Source organism: Myxine glutinosa, chromosome 1 (genome assembly GCF_964187855.1).
Source record: "Myxine glutinosa chromosome 1, kmMyxGlut1.1, whole genome shotgun sequence".
Taxonomy (NCBI): domain Eukaryota; kingdom Metazoa; phylum Chordata; class Myxini; order Myxiniformes; family Myxinidae; genus Myxine; species Myxine glutinosa.
The window spans coordinates 264,534,372-264,555,658 of NC_136261.1; the positions used below are offsets into that span (position 1 = coordinate 264,534,372).

The 21,287-nt window shown below is 42.5% G+C and overlaps 1 protein-coding gene across 2 annotated transcripts in view; it reads right to left on the reverse strand.

The window, feature by feature from the left end:
• Positions 1-4,458: 4,458 nt before the first annotated feature.
• The window catches only part of METAP1D (methionyl aminopeptidase type 1D, mitochondrial), a 106,079-nt gene continuing 89,250 nt past the window's right edge, over positions 4,459-21,287 (reverse strand). Inside the window, exons 10-12 of one of the 2 annotated variants that reach the window (XM_078786557.1) lie at positions 10,916-10,994; positions 5,823-5,901; positions 4,459-5,452 (exon numbers count right to left, since the gene is read on the reverse strand). In XM_078786557.1, the coding sequence (XP_078642683.1) occupies positions 5,345-5,452; positions 5,823-5,901; positions 10,916-10,994 (266 nt within the window). In that variant the 3' untranslated portion in view covers positions 4,459-5,344. Of the gene's footprint in view, positions 5,453-5,663; positions 5,902-10,915; positions 10,995-21,287 lie in introns of those variants that run through there. The other variant, XM_068131293.2, reaches the window with a different exon arrangement.

Consider the following 21,287-nt stretch of genomic DNA (forward strand, 5'->3'; position numbering starts at 1 on the left):
CTGCCATGTCCCCGGATATGAATCCGATAGAGAACTTGTGGGCAGAATTAACGCGCAAATCGACCACTTGGACCAGCGGCCGACCTCTGCGCATGAATTGCAGCAGGCTATTGTCACTGCATGGCAAGCAATTCCTGTCCAAACCTTGGCAAATCTCGTGAACAGCATGCCTCAACGTGTACGTGCTCTCCTGAATGCTCGTGGGGGTTACACGAAGTACTGAACTGTAATTTTACTGTCCGTAATCCCAGTCGTAATTTAACTTTTGTTTTTGTTAAAAAAATTATTGGCTAATGTGCAAAATAAAGAGATACTTCTGGAAAACGTACAGAAGTTTAACACAGTACTGTCCGTGAATTGAGTTCGATATCAGTTTCCATCACTTTCAAGGATCAATTTATTTGTTTCGAAATGTCAAATGTGGTTTTTGTTTCTTTTAAAGGTCACATTAACAAAATCTAGAATAATTTCAACATAATTCCAATGAACTTTTGGTTCTAAGACATCTTGAAAAGTAAATTCACCCCCACAAAAAAAATATTCCATATTAAATGCCAAGTCTGTAAATAAACATAAATGCAAATTTCGCATGTGGAAAAAGTAAGTACACCCCTACATTTATCACTACTTCAAATACCTAAAATTAGAATCAGGTGCACCAGCTCAGGTTCAAATGATTAGAACATCGTTAGAGAGGATCTTGGATGAACCTGTCTTATTTAAACCTCAGACATTTAGTTTGGTTTGCTCTTTGTTGTTGAAGTGTGCGGTGTCACCATGCCTCAATCAAAAGAGCTCTCTGAGGCCTTCAGAAAGAAAGTTATAGATGCCTACGAGTCTGGGAAGGGATTTAAAAAGATCTCCAAACAATTTGAAATCAATCATTCGACTGTCCGGAAGATCAGACAAGTGGAGAAGATTCCAAACAACTGCCAACTTGTTCAGGCCAGGCCGCCCCAGCAAGTTCAGCCCAAGAGCAGATCGCAAGATGCTGAAAGAAGTCTCTAAGAGCCCCAGAATGTCATCACGGGACCTACAGGTAGCTCTTGCCACTGTTGATGTCAAAGTGCACGAGTCTACCATTAGAAAGAGGCTGCACAAATTTGATCTACATGGGAGGTGTGCCAGGAGGAAACCTTTGCTGTCCAGAAAGAACATCAGGGCAAGACTAAAGTTTAACAATGAACACATAGGCAAAGACCAGCACTTCTGGAACAATGTGCTCTGGACAGATGAGTCAAAGGTAGAGCTATTTGGCCACAGTACCAGAAGACATGTTTGGTGAAAACCAAAGACAGCATTTGACCACAAGAACCTGGTACCAACTGTAAAGCATGGTGGTGGAAATATTATGGTTTGGGGCAGCTTTGCTGCATCAGGGCTTGGGCAGCTCACCATCATAGAATCCACTATGAATTCTTCATTGTACCAGAGGGTGCTTGAGGATAATGTGAGGCCATCTGTCGGAAAGTTGAAGCGCAACCGAAGGTGGACCTTGCAACATGACAATGACCCTAAACATACCAGTAAATTCACCAAGGAATGGCTGAAAGGAAAGAAATGGAGGGTTCTGGAATGGCCAAGTCAAAGCCCAGATCTAAATCCCATCGAGATGTTGTGGGGGGATTTGAAACGAGCTGTGCATGCAAGAAACCCCTCAAACATCGCACAGCTGAAATAATTCTGCATGGAGGAGTGGGAAAAAATTTCTCCCAGTCGATGTCAGAGACTGGTAGACAGTTATAAGAAACGCCTACTTGAGGTTGTTTCTGCCAAAGGGGGCAATACCACCTATTAGAGCCAAGGGTGTACTTACTTTTTCTACATGTGAAATTTGCATTTATGTTTATTTAAATTATACAATGGACTACAAAATGTAAATGTTTCATGATAGTTGTTATATTATATCACCTTTATCTATCAATATTGTTGAAATGAAGATCAAATAGCTGTATGTTGAAATATGTTGAAAAAGTCAAAACTTTACATGGGGTGTACTTACTTTTTCACGTGACTGTACATACATGTACCAAGTTTGATTTAAATCCATTCAGCTGTTCTCAAGTATCACATTTTTAACTGACATGACCTCTGACCTTTGATGCAGAAATCTAATCAGTTCATCTGGGCATCATAATATATACTAGTTATACCAAGTTTGGTAAAAATCCCATCACTAGTTCACAAGTTAGCAGAGTAACAGAATTTTTACCTAATGACACTTCTGGCTTTTGACCTCTTGACCCCATAATCTAATCAGTTTAGCTTTAGATCATTATACACACTTGTACCAAGTTTATCTTGGTGCCCTTCAGTCGTTCTTAAGTTATTGGGGTAACAAAAACCTATTACAGACTCTGACCTTTGCCTTCTTGATGCCAAAATCTAATCAGTTCATCATCATACATACCTATACCAACTTTGGTCAAAATCCCATCACTGGTTCACAAGTTATCACGGTTACAGGATTTTTTTTTTCACCTAAAATGACCTCTGACCTTTGCCCTCATAACCCCCAAAATCTAATCGGTTCATTTTTATCTCATTATACATACTTGCACCAGTTTGACTTAGATCCCTTTAGCCATTCTCAATTTATTGTGGTAACGAAAACCTATCATGGACGGACGTACGGACAGTAGGACGGGCGTACAGCCTGAAAAGATAATGCCTCTGGCGACTTTGTCCTCGGAGGTATTAAAAGCAAAATATATAATTGAAAGTTCTTGTTTAGTGGAGTATTCATAAATAATGTTACGCTTATGGGGGTAGATAAGAGAATACAGTTGGAAAGGTAGAAATGTATAAGAAATAGTATGGACCGTGTGACGTGTAGGAGCATTTCAATGTACATAAGTAGGGAAAATGTAGCTTAAGGTTGTTTAAATGTTCATCATATGAGGGATGATACCGTGTTAATTAGAGTAGGATTTAAGGTTAATTCTCCCTGTGCATCAAACCCTCTGCAGCTATCCCTAAACTTATAACAACCGCCGGCCAAAGCAAAGCAGGGTCCGGCGACGTGATTCACACTTCTGGCCAAGCTAAGCCGCCCTATGGACACTTATGGCAAACAGGACCCGCCCAGGAGAGGCAGAGCTGACTGTGGTGAAGTGGGCGAAGAAGAAGGCCGGCAGGCCACGCCCCCGGAGTGACGCGGCGGGGGACGTCAGTCAGAGCGGGGGAGAAGAAGGCAGTTGGTGCGGGACGAAGGAGACGTCCTGCACTTGAAGGAGAGTGTTGTTTTCTGTGATGGTCAGGAGGAGCAGCGACTGCTGTCTTTTTTCGTTGGAGGAGCTGGAGGCCACGATGTCCATCCCGAACAGTGGTGGAGAACACTGAGAGTGCCCGTCTTCGTGACTCGCCTCACGCCTGGGTGCTTTCGAGGCGTGGCACTGCGGACATTTTGAGCGTTTCCGGGCGGGTGGCTCAAGACTCTAAGTTTCATCACCGCTACCAACCTTCCAAAAAGGGCTCATATTGGACCAAAGCTATGTGCCGGCTCGGGGGATTTTATTTTATTATTTTTCCCCGTTGTATGTGTTTGTGTCAGTGTGTGGCGGTGCCTCAAAGTAGAATTTATTTTACCTCAGCATTTATTTTCGTCCATGCCTTATTTGACAGTAAATCATTATCGTTGCATTTTTGTAGTTGCATTGAGTTTGGGTTTCGGAATAAACCCTTGTTTTGTGTAGTTAAGCCTTCACGTCTCTTCCATCCTGCACGCGCAAATTAACCACCATAATCGTGAGGTCGCCTCAGGAGTAAGCTGGTTCGACCATCCGTACCGGCTGATCTTAATCGCCAGGCACGTGACAATACATATCCACTTCTGCTGTACATATACAAACACACATTGGTACACAGCATCAATGGTGGTGCACAGCTTTAGATACCTTCTACTAACACGGCGTACTTTTATCACACAGGAGGAAAGGAAACTCTGCCGTAGCATGCTAACCCCTGGGATATTCAATTCGAGATTTTATTTCTTGCCAAACAAGTATTAGGCCAAAAGTCACCAACTACAATGCTAACAGGGAAAAGGAGATTGGGATGGCATCATGCTGCATCCATGTTGTCCTTTAAAGGGCATGTTGACCTGGCCATTCTGTCTGTATCGATGACATTTAGCCGCCTCTTGCGACACACAGGGAATTACCAGTGAGCTGGTACTCAATTTGCCGACCTCAGAAGAATGACAGGCTGAGTCAACCCCCCTGGCGTTAATTCAGCGATCGACCGGGATTTGAACCCAGGATCCTAGGATCCCAAGCCCGCACCCTAACCGCCAAGCCAACACCAGGCTCTGCCCTGCTTACATGGGCAGTGTCAAAATCAATATACTCGTATTTACCATACAGCTGCATAAACAGTGTATTCAATATTTCATACAGATGATTCTACTTGCATACCTAGAAGCCTACTGCTTGTATAAATTCAAACCATTCAGAGGAAAAGACTTTAGGATTTGCTGATTAGCATTTTCCTTTAATTTCATGTTGCGTATCGAGTCAGCCAGTTTGATAAAAAATGAGGTCGTGCAAGAAAACAGACAGGATCACTATCAAAGCATCTGCCATATATAGATAGGTAAGATGTAAATTGTGCTCACTATTTGGTGGTGCCCAAATGTACCTCCATGATCATCTATGGTTGGAGAGTTTTACAGCATTTGGTAAACCAGAAAAAAGAAACCTGCTGTAGCACTTGAGAACTAGAACGGAACTTGGTAGAGCACTAAACCCCTGCCAAGCTGAATAGTTTACATTTTGTAGCCCAAGAATAGGCCAGATCTGCATCCGCACAATCACCAAAAGCTAATCGATTCTGCCTTATTACACACCCAACGTGCCCACCAAGTTTCGTCCAAATCCGTCCATAACCTTTTGAGATATCCTGCTCACAGACAAACAGCCAAGAGTGAAAACATAACCTTCATCCACCTTTTGTGGCGGAGATAAATATCATGGCCATCAAAAACTGGATGAGGATTTTAAAAATTTGCATTTCTTGTGGGGCTGGTTCAGCAAACTCGATTGCCATGTTCACTAAATCACGGTACAAAATTTGCCACAAAACGCACTTGTACAATGCTTGTGGTTTTGGGAGGTTTGCAATCCAAGAAGTAGCTGTAGCCAGTCTGGCTGGAAGTGTGGCACTTTGCAGGACGTAGAAAATTTTTTACCCTCTCGAGACATCATGGAAAATCGGAATTTCATCAAGACATCACAGTTTGTGTCGGGCAAACACCATCACGGCCTTAGCCAGGTGGAGGGATAAGCAAGTGCATGGAATTGTAATGAAACATTAATGATATTATACACAGGAATTAACATCATCATCAAGGTCTGCAGAGAGCGAACACAAACATGCGGCACCAGCAGGTTTCTTGGTACAACACTGTCGAGTTCTCAATGAGTTTGTGCAGCCACGGTAGTGAATTCAGATGCTACAGGAACCGTTCCAGGAAGGTACAAAGGTCATAATAGAGACAAGGAATAATCAATGTCTTGATGGAATAGATTTGCAATGAATGTATACACAAAATACCAACTTTACTTGATGTTATAATTGCCAGCAAGTGGTAATTAAGTGAGTGCAATCTGCAGTTAGAATATGTGGTCAAGAGCAATTGCTGAAGAAAAATGATCTGTCTGGATAAGGCAACAAAACAAGTAATAAAATGGAAATGTGACCCCTTTGAAAAGAGTCTGCCCAATTCATTACATCATGATCATTTCAGTCACAACGATGGTTGTGGTTGTGGAAAAAGTGGTTTGGGCACAACGCCTCACAGGCCGCAGTTAATGAGAATGAACCTGATAGTCCTTGGGCAATGCTGTGAGAATTTCTGCCCCATGTTTGTTGATCGCAATCGTATGTTCACTCTGTGCTGATCTGGAAAAATAAATTCAAGGGCAAGGGAAAGAAGGTGAGAAGGTGAGAGAAAAGGCAACTGCATGCGGAGGAGGATTAAAGATTATATGTGCTAAAAAAAGAAAGAAACCAAGTGAATCAAGATGCTAAATTGGAGAGGGCACAGGGAAGGAAAATAAGCAGGTGACAGCATGATGGATGGGGTGGGTATATAAAAATGAATGTGAGAAAAGAAAATAAAGGCAATGGGAAAAGGTATGAGAAATTAAAGCACAAAAGTAGAACGACACTCGGTAGAGAGCATGCCTCCGCCAGGCTGAACAGTTTACATTTTGTATCCCACTGATAGGCTGGATCTGCATCCAGACCTAAACAAAATCGAAACCAACTCATCCACCAAGTTTTGTCAGAATCCATCCATCACATTTTTAGATATTGTGCTATGTATCGTTTTTAGCCTCCTCTCTCAATGCTGAAGAATCACTTAAAAATATATTATCTGGATTTGGATCCGGCTCTTCACCAGAATCTAAATTCTTCCATGTCACACACCCAACCTTTCCACCAAGTTTCGTCCGAATTCGCCCATAAGCTTTTGAGATATCCTGCCCACATACAGGCAGACAGACAGACAAACAAACAGGGGTGAAAACATAACCCCCAAAGATGGTAGAAATGAGTGAGGAAGAAAATGAACATATGTCACCCACAGGGTGAACCGTATCTTGCCATTTGACCTTGACCTTAATAATTTCGTATGGTGAATAGTATGTCTTCATGACCAACGCACATGAAATATTGAAAGATTTTGATGAGAACTGAGGAAATAATTTTTTCATGAAAATTCCGTTTTTTCGTCATGACGTCATCAAATGACGTCATAGCGTCAAACTGTTTACAGATCTGGGAAGCACTCATCAAGGGCATTCATATGAGGTATTACTCGATATGGTACCTACGATTTCAAAATTTGACCTTGGGGTCAATAATTTTCGACCTCCAGCACTAACCATGAAGGTCAAGGCCGATCGCCACCAAAAAATAATCAGCTGAGCGCCGGACCATATACTAGATTCCCATGAAGTTTGGAGACGATCCGATCAAAGTTACTCAAAAAATAAGGATTTCAACATTTGACCTTGGGGTCAATAATTTTCGACCTCCAGCGCTAACCATGAAGGTCAAGGCCGATCGCCACCAAAAACTAATCAGCTGAGCGCCGGACCATATACTAGATTCCCATGAAGTTTGGAGACGATCCGATCAAAGTTACTCAAAAAATAAGGGTTTCGTCGACCTCCATGATTGACCACAAAGTGACCTTGACCTTTGACCTTGACCTTCAAAATTTTGTGTGCTGAAGGGTATCTCTATAGGACTCTGATATGCGAAGTTACATGCGAAGATATGCGAAGATATGGTACCTACGATTTCAACATTTGACCTTGGGGTCAATAATTTTCGACCTCCAGTGCTAACCATGAAGGTCAAGGCCGATCGCCACCAAAAACTAATCAGCTGAGCGCCGGACCATATACTAGATTCCCATGAAGTTTGGAGACGATCCGATCAAAGTTACTCAAAAAATAAGGGTTTCGTCGACCTCCATGATTGACCACAAAGTGACCTTGACCTTTGACCTTGACCTTCAAAATTTTGTGTGCTGAAGGGTATCTCTATAGGACTCTGATATGCGAAGTTACAGGAGTTTCCAATAATAACTGTGGTCTACAGAGTGATCTAAACGTGAAAAAAAATGATTAACCACAAACAAAAAAACAAAAAAACAAACAAAATAAACATATGTCACCCACAGGGTGAACCGTATCTTGCCAAGTGACCTTGACCTTTGACCTTGACCTTCATAATTTTGTGTGCTAAAGGGTATCTCTAAAAGACTCTGATATGCGAACTTACAAGAGTTTCCAAAGGGAACTGTGCTCTACAGAGTGACCTAAACAATGCGAACTAAAGCAATACAATATACATGAAAAGTGCAGTTTTTTCGTCATAACGCCGTCAAATGACGTCACATTGTCAAACTAGTTATATGTTTGGAAAGCACTCAACAAGGGCTTCAATTTGAGGTACTACTCGATATGGTAACTGAAACTTGAAAATTTTACCTTTTGGTCAAAATTGAATGACCTTCAAAATGACCTTGAAGGTCAAGGCCGATCGACACCAAAAACTAATCAGCTGAGCGCCATACCACACCCTATATACCCACCAAGTTTGGAGATCATAAGATCAAAGTTACTCAAAAAATAAGGGTTTCGTTGACCTCCATGATTGACCCAATTGAATGACCTTCAAAATGTCCTTGAAGGTCAAGGCCGATCGACACCAAAAACTAATCAGCTGAGCGCCATACCACACCCTATATACCCACCAAGTTTGGAGATCATAAGATCAAAGTTACTCAAAAAATAAGGGTTTCGTTGACCTCCATGATTGACCGCAAAGTGACCTTGACCTTTGACCTTGACCTTCAAAATTTTGTGTGCTGAAGGGTATCTCTATAGGACTCTGATATGCGAAGTTACAGGAGTTTCCAATAATAACTGTGGTAAATATGGTAACTGAAACTTGAAAATTTTACCTTTTGGTCAAAATTGAATGACCTTCAAAATGACCTTGAAGGTCAAGGCCGATCGACACCAAAAACTAATCAGCTGAGCGCCATACCACACCCTATATACCCACCAAGTTTGGAGATCATAAGATCAAAGTTACTCAAAAAATAAGGGTTTCGTTGACCTCCATGATTGACCCAATTGAATGACCTTCAAAATGACCTTGAAGGTCAAGGCCGATCGCCACCAAAAACTAATCAGCTGAGCGCCGGACCATATACTAGATTCCCATGAAGTTTGGAGACGATCCGATCAAAGTTACTCAAAAAATAAGGGTTTCGTTGACCTCCATGATTGACCGCAAAGTGACCTTGACCTTTGACCTTGACCTTCAAAATTTTGTGTGCTGAAGGGTATCTCTATAGGACTCTGATATGCGAAGTTACAGGAGTTTCCAATAATAACTGTGGTCTACAGAGTGATCTAAACGTGAAAAAAAAATGATTAACCACAAACAAAAAAACAAACAAACAAACAAACATACAAGCTGACTGATACATCTAGCAAAAACTTCGTTTTGGCAAGATAATAAGCCAATAAAAAGGTGGGGTTAGGGGATTGGGAATGAGAGTGGGAATGGTACGCTCCCTCCAACCACCATATCATGCCAGCTCCTGAAATCCTGATGGATTTGGCACTGAGCATGTTTTTAATTCTGAGCGTGTGCAGAACATGGGAATTGTCCCAAGTAAGTAAAAGGTATGTGCGAAAATAAAGGAAAAACAAATTATTTCAACTTAATTGACTTCACTTTAGCAAAAAAGAAAAAAAAAGTAAACAAAAACAGATTCAACACTTTATAACCTCCGCCACAGAATATTTTCATCCCTGTCTGTCTATGGGCAAGATGTCTCAAAAATTTGTGGATGGATTCGGACAAAATTTGGTGGAGAGGTTGGGTGTGTGATAAGGAAGAATTGATTCGATTTTGGTTCGGGTCCAAATCCAGATCCGGCCTATCAGTGGGATGCAAAATGTAAACAGTTCAGCCTGGCGGAGGTATGCGCTCTACCGAGTGGTGCTGTAGTTTTTTCCTGTTAACCTCTCATTCACGATACAGACTCTATACCTCTAGTTATCCCGTTTTTAGACACCACACCTCTTGTTCCCACTTGGTTAATTTTTGTACTATGGCCAATATGTAAAGTTGTTCCGAGTATAGGAATGTCATTGATTCATTTAATCAGTGATATGTTGAGCATTACTAATGATCATGGCAATCAGAACGAAATTGCACTCCAAAGATAGCCAAGAACAAGGCCCAGATACGATTAATTCACGCCATACCACTCCAGGTTAAAGGTCAAGGTCTTGAACCACAATGAGTAATAAACCACCATTTAGATTTTCTCCCGCTTTTCTGCCAATGTCCGAGTTGTGTCTCAAATTCGGCTGGGACTTTTGGAATAAACTTGGACAAATAAATCACATCATTTAGACATCAAGACCATGTAATACAAATATGGTGATTTATATAAACATCCATCTTTTTGGATAAGTGAAATCATTATAACGTGCGAACACAATCTTTCTACATCAGTGCATATTCTCTACATTTTCCAGAAAATACATGGACTTGGTGATTAAACTTTAAATTAAACTTCACACCGAGCTCGGCTTCACGCTGTTGAAACCAAAGTTTTCAGAATCATTGGAATCTCCTGCGATGAAGCCAACTCCGAGGGCCTTTCACTCACTCACCGCAGGCAGGTAGATGGTCTTTCTGTATTCTACCGACTCCTCTCCGGCCTTGCTCCCCCAGCTCTTTCTGGGCTCTGTCCCCCTAATATTCCTACAGGTCGCACAAGATCTGCCAGCAACCCTCTTATGGTTAAACTGCCAAAATCTAGGCTCTCTGCTCACCTTCACTCCTTCATTCCTCTTTTCTCCCGCCTCTGGAACAAACTCCCCCACTCCCTTCAATCCCACTCCTCCCTCCAGGTCTTTAAAACAGCTGTTCACCACCATCTCTTGTCTCCCCCCATCCAAAACCTTGATCTTTTCTACCACCGCTAATTCACCCCAGATACACTTTTTTGAAATTCCAACTTCTTTCCTGGAAGTCCTTGCAGTGTTCATATGTTTTATACCTCTCCCACCTCCCCCCAAGCCCTCTCCTTCCCACATTTCTCTCGATGTCCCTGCTCTCAAATGTTGTGTTTGTGTCCTTCCCCTTCTCTCCCCATCTTGTGTACCGCTCCCCTTATTTTGTGTTTTATGTGCCGGTTTGACTTTTTGTGTGATTAATGTTAGCTCTTTCACGAGCCTCGATCTTGTATACAAAAAAAAAAAAAAGGCGGATTTACTGCTACGGGATGAAGACCTTTAATTAGTTTTTCAGGCACCCAGAAATCACACTGGAAAAGGAGTTTGCACACTCACATGAAAGTTCATCTTACCTAAGGTTGTCCATGGATACAGCAGTCCAGCCATCTTGAAGTATCCTAATCTCTGTGGAACCCTCCATCAGGATGGGCTCTGCAGCAGTTTCAACATAAATCATTGATCATCATTTAGAGAAGTTATCAGGAGTATAGAATAAAGGTAATGTAACGACAGAGGCAATCAAACAAGTGTGCACCATTTTTGGAGTAGCAATTACTTTTTGGGGAATTTTTGGCTATCATGAAAAAAATACTTCAAATAAATTGACCATTTAAATCGACTTGGATGGGCACGCAAAAAGTTCTCAGAATGAGATAATCACAAATGTTTCCCAGAAAAGGCAGTGCTATTCTTTAAATTTTCAATGTATTAGCATATATATATATATATACAGTCACGTGAAAAAGTAAGTACACCTCATGTACTTACTTACCTAAAGCGCAGTCAGCGACGAAGTCAGGGCTGCCAAAAAGGAACGACGACGTGCCGAGAGACAGTGGCTGAAGACTGGCCTCACAGTCCATAAACAGTTGTATAACATAGCTAAAAGACTCGTCATAAAAATCATTCTGAAAGCAAAAACGTCATATATTTCTGATCGGATTACTAGGAGCTCCTCCTGCAAGCAACTGTTCAGCATTACCAACCGCCTGTTTGCCACCAAAAATAAATCCGTTCTTCCCACTGTGTTTCCTCAAAACGAACTACCCCAACGCTTCCTGCATTTCTTTCACAATAAAATTCAGTCAATAAGAAACAATCTTGACAAGCAGTCACTCCTTTCCTTCGATGATGCTGAACACTGCTTTCACGGCCGACCTCTTGGTTCGTTTACTCCTGTTACTGAGGAAATTGTCAAATGTACAATCCTCAAGTCAAACACAAAAACATGTGATCTCGACCCCCTTCCCACCGATTTGTTTATTGAGTGTTTGGATACCCTCCTCCCATTTATTACTGCAGTTATCAATGATTCTCTGACTATGGGTTCATTTCCGCTTCTCTTTAAACAAGCTCTTGTTAAACCACTTCTTAAAAAGCCCACCCTTGACCTTAACGACATGAAAAATTACCGTCCTATCTCCAACCTGTCTTTCCTGTCAAAGATCACAGAAAGAATTGTGCTATCACAGATGAATGACCATCTAGTTTCAAATAATCTTTTCAATTCTCGCCAGTCAGCATATAGACCAGGCCATAGCACCGAGACCGCTCTCCTAAGAATAACCAATGATCTTCTGACCTCTCTTGACTGTGGTAAGGTTTCCATTCTTGCTCTTTTGGACTTGTCTGCCGCCTTTGACACGATTGACCAGAGTGTCTTAATTCGTCGTCTTGAAATCACATTTGGTATAACTGGTACTCCCCTTTCTTGGCTGATGTCCTATCTTACTGAAAGAGTGCAAACAGTTGTTGTCAATGGCCAGAAATCAGCTCCTTCTCCGCTTTCCTTTGGCGTTCCCCAGGGCTCAGCCCTGGGACCTACCCTCTTTCTTTTGTACACTCAGCCTCTATTTGATCTTGTTGCCAGACATTCAGTTGATCACCACGCCTTTGCGGACGACAATCAGCTGTACAAAGGAGCACGATTCAACAAATCGTGCCCACTGTTGAAGTGTTAGAAGGCTGTATTGCCGACGTGAAGGCGTGGATGACCCAAAACAAACTTCAGCTGAACGATGCTAAAACAGAGTCTATGATTGTAAGATCGCACAGATGTCCTCTACAATGTTCACTTCCTACCACTATTCATGTTGGTGAAACCGATGTAAACTTCGTTTCGTCGGCCAAGAACCTTGGTGTGGTTTTCGACGGTAACATGACATTTTCCAAGCAAGTACTTCAAACTTGCAAATCAGCATACTTTCAGCTGTGAAAGATTGCATCCATTCGCCACTTTCTTACTCCTCAAGCTGCTCTAACTCTGGTCTGTGCCCTTGTCCTCTCAAGGCTAGACTATTGTAATTCTTTGTATGCTGGCTGCCCTCAGTTTCTCTTGGATAAGTTACAAAAGGTTCAAAACTCTGCCGCTCGTCTTGTCTGTAAGGCGAAGAAGTCTGACCATGTTACTCTGCTTCTTGAATCTTTACACTGGCTGCCTGTCTCTGCTCGTGTGCAATACAAAATTTGTACACTATGTTATAAATCATTGTGTGGAACGGGACCTCACTATCTCTCCGATTTGGTCACTCTCTATGAACCTCGGCGACGGCTTCGTTCAAGCGACGACTCTATGACCTTAGAGCCGCCGCGCACCAGCACCAAGTCGTTTGGCGAGAAATCCTTTTCCTTTGCTGCACCTCTGCTCTGGAATGACTTGCCTTCCTCTGTTCGAAATGTTGACTCTCTTCCTGCCTTTAAAACCTCCCTCAAAACCCATCTCTTTCACAAGTCTTTCAAAGTCTAAGTCCTGTTTTCCCTTTGGTTTGAGGTGGGACAGAGATCGAGAGTATGTCTGTGTACATGTGCGGGGGAGGGAGGGGAGGAGAAGGGTGAGTACACATCTGTGGGTTTTGAATGGGGAGGGAGAGGAATAGGGCAAGAGTGAAGGTGTGTCTGTGTGTGTGTATGTTTGTGTGTGTGTGTGTGCGGTGTGTGTGCATTCGCATGATAATGTAAAGTGCCATGAGGGTAGTTTACTCTGCTTGATGGGGCTATATAAGACTCCTTTATTATTATTATTATTATTATTATTATTATTATAATTATTATTATTATTATTATGTAAAGTTTTGACTTTTTCAACATATTTCAACATCCAGCTATTTGATCTTCATTTCAACAATATTGAGAGATAAAGGTGATATAATATAACAAATATCATGAAACATTTACATTTTGTAGTCCATTGTATAATTTAAATAAACATAAATGCAAATTCCGCATGTGGAAAAAGTAAATATACCCCTACATTTATCACTACTTCAAATACCTAAAATTAGAATCAGGTGCACCAGCTGAGGTGGAAATGATTAGAACATCGTTAGAGAGGATCTTGGAGGAACCCGTCTTATTTAAACCTCAGACGTTTAGTTTGGTTTGCTCTTTGTTGTTGAAGTGTGCGGCGTCACCATGCCTAGATCAAAAGAGCTCTCTGAGGCCTTCAGAAAGGTTATAGATGCCTACGAGTCTGGGAAGGGATTTACAAAGATCTTCAAACAATTTGAAATCAATCATTCGACTGTCCGGAAGATCATCGACAAGTGGAGAAGATTCCAAACAACTGCCAACTTGTTCAGGCCAGACCACCCTAGCAAGTTCAGCCCGGGAGCAGACCGCAAGATGCTGAAAGAAGTCTCGAAGAACCCCAGAATGTCATCACGGGACCTACAGGTAGCTCTTGCCACTGTTTATGTCAAAGTGCACGAGTCTACCATAAGAAAGAGGCTGCACAAATTTGATCTACATGGGAGGTGTGCCAGGAGGAAACCTTTGCTGTCCAGAAAGAACATCAGGGCAAGACTAAAGTTTGCCAATGAATACCTCGGCAAAGATCAGCACTTCTGGAACAATCTTGCTCTGGACAAATGAGTCAAAGGTAGAGCTATTTGGCCACAGTACCAGAAGACATGTTTGGCAAAAACCAAAGACAGCATTTGACCACAAGAACCTGATACCAACTGTAAAGCACGGTGGTGGAAATATTATGGTTTGGGGCAGCTTTGCTGCATCAGGGCCTGGGCAGCTCACCATCATAGAATCCACTATGAATTCTTCATTGTACCAGAGGGTGGTTGAGGATAATGTCAGGCCATCTGTCGGAAAGTTGAAGCTCAACCGAAGGTGGACCTTGCAACAATGACAATGACCCTAAACATACCAGTAAATCCACCAAGGAATGGCTGAAAAGAAAGAAATGGAGGGTTCTGGAATGGCCAAGTCAAAGCCCGGATCTAAATCCCATCGAGATGTTGTGGGGGGATTTGAAACGAGCTGTGCATGCAAGAAACCCCTCAAACATCGCACAGCTGAAAGAATTCTGCATGGAGGAGTGGACTAAGGTTTCTCCCAGTCGATGTCAGAGACTGGTAGACAGTTATAAGAAACGCCTACTTGAGGTTGTTTATGCCAAAGGGGGCAATACCACCTATTAGAGCCAAGGGTGTACTTACTTTTTCCACATGCGAAATTTGCATTTATGTTTATTTAAATTATACAATGGACTACAAAATGTAAATGTTTCATGATATTTGTTATATTATATCACCTTTATCTATCAATATTGCTGAAATGAAGATAAAATAGCTGTATGTTGAAATATGTTGAAAAAGTCAAAACTTTACATGGGGTGTACTTACTTTTTCCACATGCGAAATTTGCATTTATGTTTATTTAAATTATACAATGGACTACAAAATGTAAATGTTTCATGATATTTGTTATATTATATCACCTTTATCTATCAATATTGTTGAAATGAAGATCAAATAGCTGTATGTTGAAATATGTTGAAAAAGTCAAAACTTTACATGGGGTGTACTTACTTTTTCACGTGACTGTATGTAGTAGGCAAGCTATATTATTTTTAAATTTTGAAAAAGAAAATGTGTCCAACTAAAGATTGTCTCAATCCAAGAAGGATTTAAACACCCATCTTTGTTTCAACACCTGTACATTGAAGATTCATACACTTAAAGTTAGACAGTTTACTAAATTACAAAATACAGGAAAAGGTCATTCAGCCAATCAGTCGATGTTCAAATATACACTCCCAGGACTCGTGATACTCATGCAGTGTGTGTGTGTGTGTGTGTGTCTGTGTGTGTGTCTGTGTGTGTGTCTGTGTGTGTGTCTGTGTGTGTGTGTGTGTGTGTGTGTGTGTGTGTGTGTGTGTGTGTGTGTGTGTGTGTGTGTGTGTGTGTGAAAGAGAGAGAGAATTGTGAGGAACAGAAATGAAAAAACGAGATGTGTGTGATGAATGACATTTCTTTTGGTGAGGCTTCTCCCGCTGATTTGTCATTATCTTTTGGTGGAAAATCCACTATACTGTTTCTCATATATTTATATGTTTATTCTTTGTTGATGTGATTTTAATGTGTTTGTTGAACTACATTTATATGATATTTTATGTTTGTTCAACTACATTTCAAAGCATGAAAACCACAAACAATATAATTAATTGTACAGTAACGGCTAGATGTTACAAGTTAAAAGAAACTCAATAATTAATTACATGTAAAACCTCAAATATAGTTTACCTTTTTACCTGTAGCAAATGTGCGATGCAATATGTTGGTGCATTGATGGGTTGACTGACTGCCTGGATGCAACTGAGGTTGTGGATCTACTGATGTACCATCTACTGATGTGGATCCATGATCGAGGTTGTGGATCCGCCGTTTGGAGAGGTCCTGGGCTGAAAGGGTTGAAACCTCGAGGAAGAACGGTACCCAGCTGATGATCCGTGCAGTCGGGAAACTAGTCAATTGCTTATGGGTTAAGGTTCTTGCTTTAGGTGGAGAAACTATGTTTGAGGTTTACAATTTAAATAAAGTTGAATATGGGATGTTGTGAAATTAACATCATTTACAACAATCCTTTAAATTATTTATATTTAAGTTTAGGAACAACCGATACTGTACAATTAATTGTGTGTGTGTGTGTGTGTGTGTGTGTGTGTGTGTGTGTGTGTGTGTGTGTGTGTGTGTGTGTGTGTGTGTGTGTGTGTGTGTGTGTGTGTGTGTAAAGAGTCGAGGTTGAATTGGGAAAAAGGTGGGGAATAGTAAGGTGAGGAGAAGTAAAAGGAGGCATGCAATGGAGAAGACAGTGCCCTTTACAGAATAAAATTAATAAGTTAAGTCATCCCCTATAGTATAGGGGAAGGCTTATTGCTGCTGTAGGGATGTTTCTCCAATTAGTACCACTAAAGTTTCGCGGTACCACAAAGTTTTTTGATCCCTCAGAGTATATATTCACCATTTAGGGTTTTCTCCCTCTTTTCTGCAAATTTCTGAGCTGTATCTCGGATCCGGCTGGAAATTTCGGAATTAAATTTTGCATCAATAATGACAATGTGAATAAAAATCAAGCAGGATTGACTTTTTTTTAAACTTGACCTAATTTTAAGGTCATGACCCAATTATAAACATTTAAACATTGTTCACCATAACTCGACTAAGGTTTGTCTGCTCGGAATTCAATTGTCCTCTCGATAGCTTTGAGCAAGCCACATTTATGATCAATATACATCATAACCCTCTGAGTTAAATGTCAAGGTCAAATAGCGGTCTGAAAAAAATAATGCTATTTTTTGTCATCGCTCAATTTCACCAATGCGGAATCTCAAAGGGTGCTTGTTCTTCCAATATGTTCTTGGAGTTTACCTGCACTGAAGTTGTGCGCCTGATATTTGATTCGTATCCTTGACCTACTTGTTTCGGATTGTGATCAAATTGACAAAAAACATCTTTTTGATCATAACTTCGGATCATAACTTTGATCATAACTCGGAGATCTCGCGAGATCTTGGAGACGACGGCAGGGATTTTCAAAGCTGCACACGTTCTCCACGTTTTCAAAGTTAAGTCATAGTTCACAATTGTATTTTGTCGAAACTGTATTTATCTTTCGGTGTGTGAACCTATATTGTATCCCTTTTTGAAGTTACTCGGTGTTGATCTTTCATAAATTAATGGTTTCTGTTTGCCGCGCGTGTTGCGGCCTTGCAGCCTCAGGCTTCCCCTGTCCCCCGTCGAAGTTTGTTTTTTCCTTCACTGTTTTTGCTAGGTCTTTAGATTTCCCTTTCTCCCCCAAACTTCCCCGTACATCTACTCTTTGTCTCACGTTTTAACCCCCCCCCCAAAAAAAAACATTTAAAAAAACAAAACAAAAAAACAACATTTATTTCCCATTCTCCACGTGTGAAGTTGTCCCATCCTGTGCTTCTGCCCAGGTGCGCTGTCTCGCCCCGCCCCCATTATCTCCTTGCCTTCCACCTTTTCTCCTGTTTACGTGACTCGTGGTTGTCCCTCTAGGCCCTCTCCCCGTTGGTATTTTTCTAAATATAAGACTGTTCTTCACGGTTGTTTAAATATGTTTAAACTTTCCCCTGCAGTGTTTTATTCAGTGGTTTATTCCAACACGCTGTTTTTCTTACTATTTAAAAGGCTTTTTTCAATTTCCTCTCCAACTCATTCCATTTCAAAAAAGTATTCAATCTCATAACTCTAAAGCACTACATGCTCTAAATTCACATTCATTCCACCCCTCCTCTATCATTCTTAAAAAGGATCGCTAATTTGAAAATCACAATAAACCCAAATTGTTATAAATGTTCGTCTTTCATTAATCATCCACTTTCTAAACTCCCCCCTTGACCCTCCCCTCCAAATCTCCCCCCTTGCCCTTCCCCTCCAAATCTTCCCCCTTGCCCCTCCCCTCCTAAACTCCCACCTTGCCCCTCCCCTCCTAAACTCCCCCCTTGCCCCTCGCATTCAAAACTCCCCCCAAACCCCTCCCCTTCAAATCTCCCCCCCAACCATCCCTCCCAAATTCTCCCCCCTCCCACCTCCTTCTCAAAGCTGGCTCCTCCCCACTTTGTCTCCCTTCTATCTCATACCTCCACCTCCCCCAACCTTCTACTTTCCTCTGCCCCCCCCCCTCAAACAACCCCTCACTGTGCCTCATCCCATCACCATCAAACCTTTCATCCTCCTCATCGTTCCCTCTCTTGTAACTCTTCTGTAATCTCTGACACACTATCAACAGCTCTCCCTACATCCCCCTCTCATCCTTCCTCTGACCCTACCCCTCCCATCCCCTGTCCTGCACCCGATGCTCCCCCTCTTTCCTCATTAACGGTATGGACCTCAAACATCCGGGGCCTTCGCTCAAACCTGATTGATCTCTCCATTCAGGTTGCTTCTGACAATCCAGACTTGATCTGCTTAACAGAAACCTTCATCCTTCAAGATGTCTCTGATTCCTTAATATCTCTTCCTGGTTACTCCCTCCTCTGGTATGATAGACCTGAGCCTCGTCCTGGCGGTGGGGTGGCTATCTTTATCAAAAACTCTCTTCCTCACTCTCCTTGCACTGCCCTCTCTCCACCCCACCCCCAGGAGTACATCTGGCTACGGCTTCCTCTCCGCTCCCACCTTTTGTTCATATGTGTTATGTACCGTCCTCCAAACAGTGATGACTCCATTTACATTTCGCTGTCTGACAACATGGACCAACTTCTATCAACTCATCCAAACTCTTTCTTCCTCATATGTGGCGATTTATACTGTCCTCATGCCAGCTGGCTGGGTGTGGGTTCCTCTCTCACCAGACATGGCACCTCAGCAAAGGACTTCTATGACTCATTGGGACTGACACAATCTGTCAATTTCCCGACCCTGATCTCAGTCAATGGAGTATCTTCTCTTCGAGACTTGGTGATGACAAACTTCCCTGCATATGTCTGCTGCTCTTCTTCTGCTCCAATCGGTTCTTCTGATCATGTGCTTGTTAAAGTGGACATCTCTCTGGCCATTTTCAGAGAGCCTCCTCAGCGCCGACGAGTCTGGCATTTCACTCAGGCTGACTGGCACGGTCTGCAAGCAGCCATCAATCATCTGGACTGGTCTCCTATCTCTACTGCCTCTGACATCAATTCTTCCTGGGAATTCTTCCAAAGCAAACTGCTCTCTCTCATGCACAGATTTATCCCATCTCGTCTTCAGTTGTCGTACCCTTCCTCCCGTCCATGGTACACTGAATCTTGTGGTGAGGCAGTTGCCCTGAAACAACTTGCCTTTGCCTCTTGGAAGGCAAATCCAACTGAAGGCAATCTCAGTTCCTTCCACCAAGCTCGGAACAAGTGTGTGTCTACCCTCAGGAATGCCAGAAAGCACTGTCTCTCCACACTCAAGATTGAACTCTCAAACCTATCTCCTTCCTCCAAATCCTGGTGGCGTCTGGTCAAATCCGTTTCTGGTGTTTGTTCCCCCTCCATCCCCTCCCTTACCTCAAATGGCTACACAGTTGACACCGCAGGTGACAAAACCGAATGCCTCAACTCTGTGTTTGCCTCAAAATCTTGTGTCCCAACCCCATCTCTCTCTGTTCCCACCTTTCCCAGTCGAACTCAACTGCTCCTGGACTCTGTGTCCTTCTCTCCTGACAAGGTGGAGATGTTTTTGTCAAACCTCAACTCTGATTCTGCAACTGGACCAGACGGCATCAGCCCACGGGTCCTAAAATCATGCTCTGCCACTCTAGCTCACCCTCTCTCTGTTCCTTTCACCCTCTCTTTTGATCAATTAATCTGCCAGCATCTTGGAAATCAGCAAACATTACCGCTTTACACAAAAAAGGTGCAAAAACAGATCTTTGCAACTACAGACCAATCAGCCTGCTCCCAATTATCAGCGAAGTCATGGAATCCATCATTGCTTCGGATATCAAATCCTTCCTCTTCTCCAATGGCTTGATCTCTGATCATCAATTTGGATTCAGACCAGGTCATTCTACTCTGGGCATGTTGCTTCTGCTGTCTCAACAATGGATGGAGGTCCTCAATGCCAAACAGGAAATCAGCGCTGTCTCCCTTGACATATCACGTGCCTTCGATACGGTCTGGCACACAGCTCTGCTCACCAAACTCTCCTCCTATGGTATCCATGGAAATCTCACTCATGGCTTGCGGACCTCCTCTCTGGTCGTAGGCAACGTGTGGCCCTGAATGAATTTCTCTCATCTCCCCTTCCTGTTCTGGCTGGAGTTCCCCAAGGTAGTGTTCTGGGCCCTGTGCTATTTCTGGTGTTCGTCAATGATCTCTCCGACTCTCTGGAAAATCCTCTCTATCTCTTTGCTGATGACTCCCCTATCTGCCGCTCCATTCCTCATCCCTCAGATCGGCAGTCTGCAGCCTCCTCACTCTCTGCAGACCTGGACAAAATCACAGACTGGTCAAGCAAGTGGAACATTTCTTTCAATTCTGACAAATCCCACACTTTTACTATGTCTCTCCAAAAAGACCGACTGGACAACACTCCCATCCACTTTCTCAACAATCCTCTCCAAGAAGTTTTGTCGCTCAAGCTTTTGGGTCTCACTATCTGCCATGATCTTTCTTGGGAAAACCACATTTCCAAGCTGGCCTCCAAAGCCAGTAGCCGACTGGGCATCCTCCGTCGTGCGAAGTCCTTCCTTGGCACACCTGAGCTCCTCACCACATACAAGGCTTTCATCCGCAGCTCAATGGAATACTGTTCCCCCCCTCTGAGCCGGTGCTCCTGCCTCACACCTAGCTCGACTTCACGCTGTTGAAACTAAAGCTTTCAGAATCATTGGAATCTCCTGCGATGAATCTAACTCCGAGGGCCTTTCACTCACTCACTGCAGGCAGGTTGGTGGTCTTTCTGTCTTCTACCGACTCCTCTCCGGCCTTGCTCCCCCAGC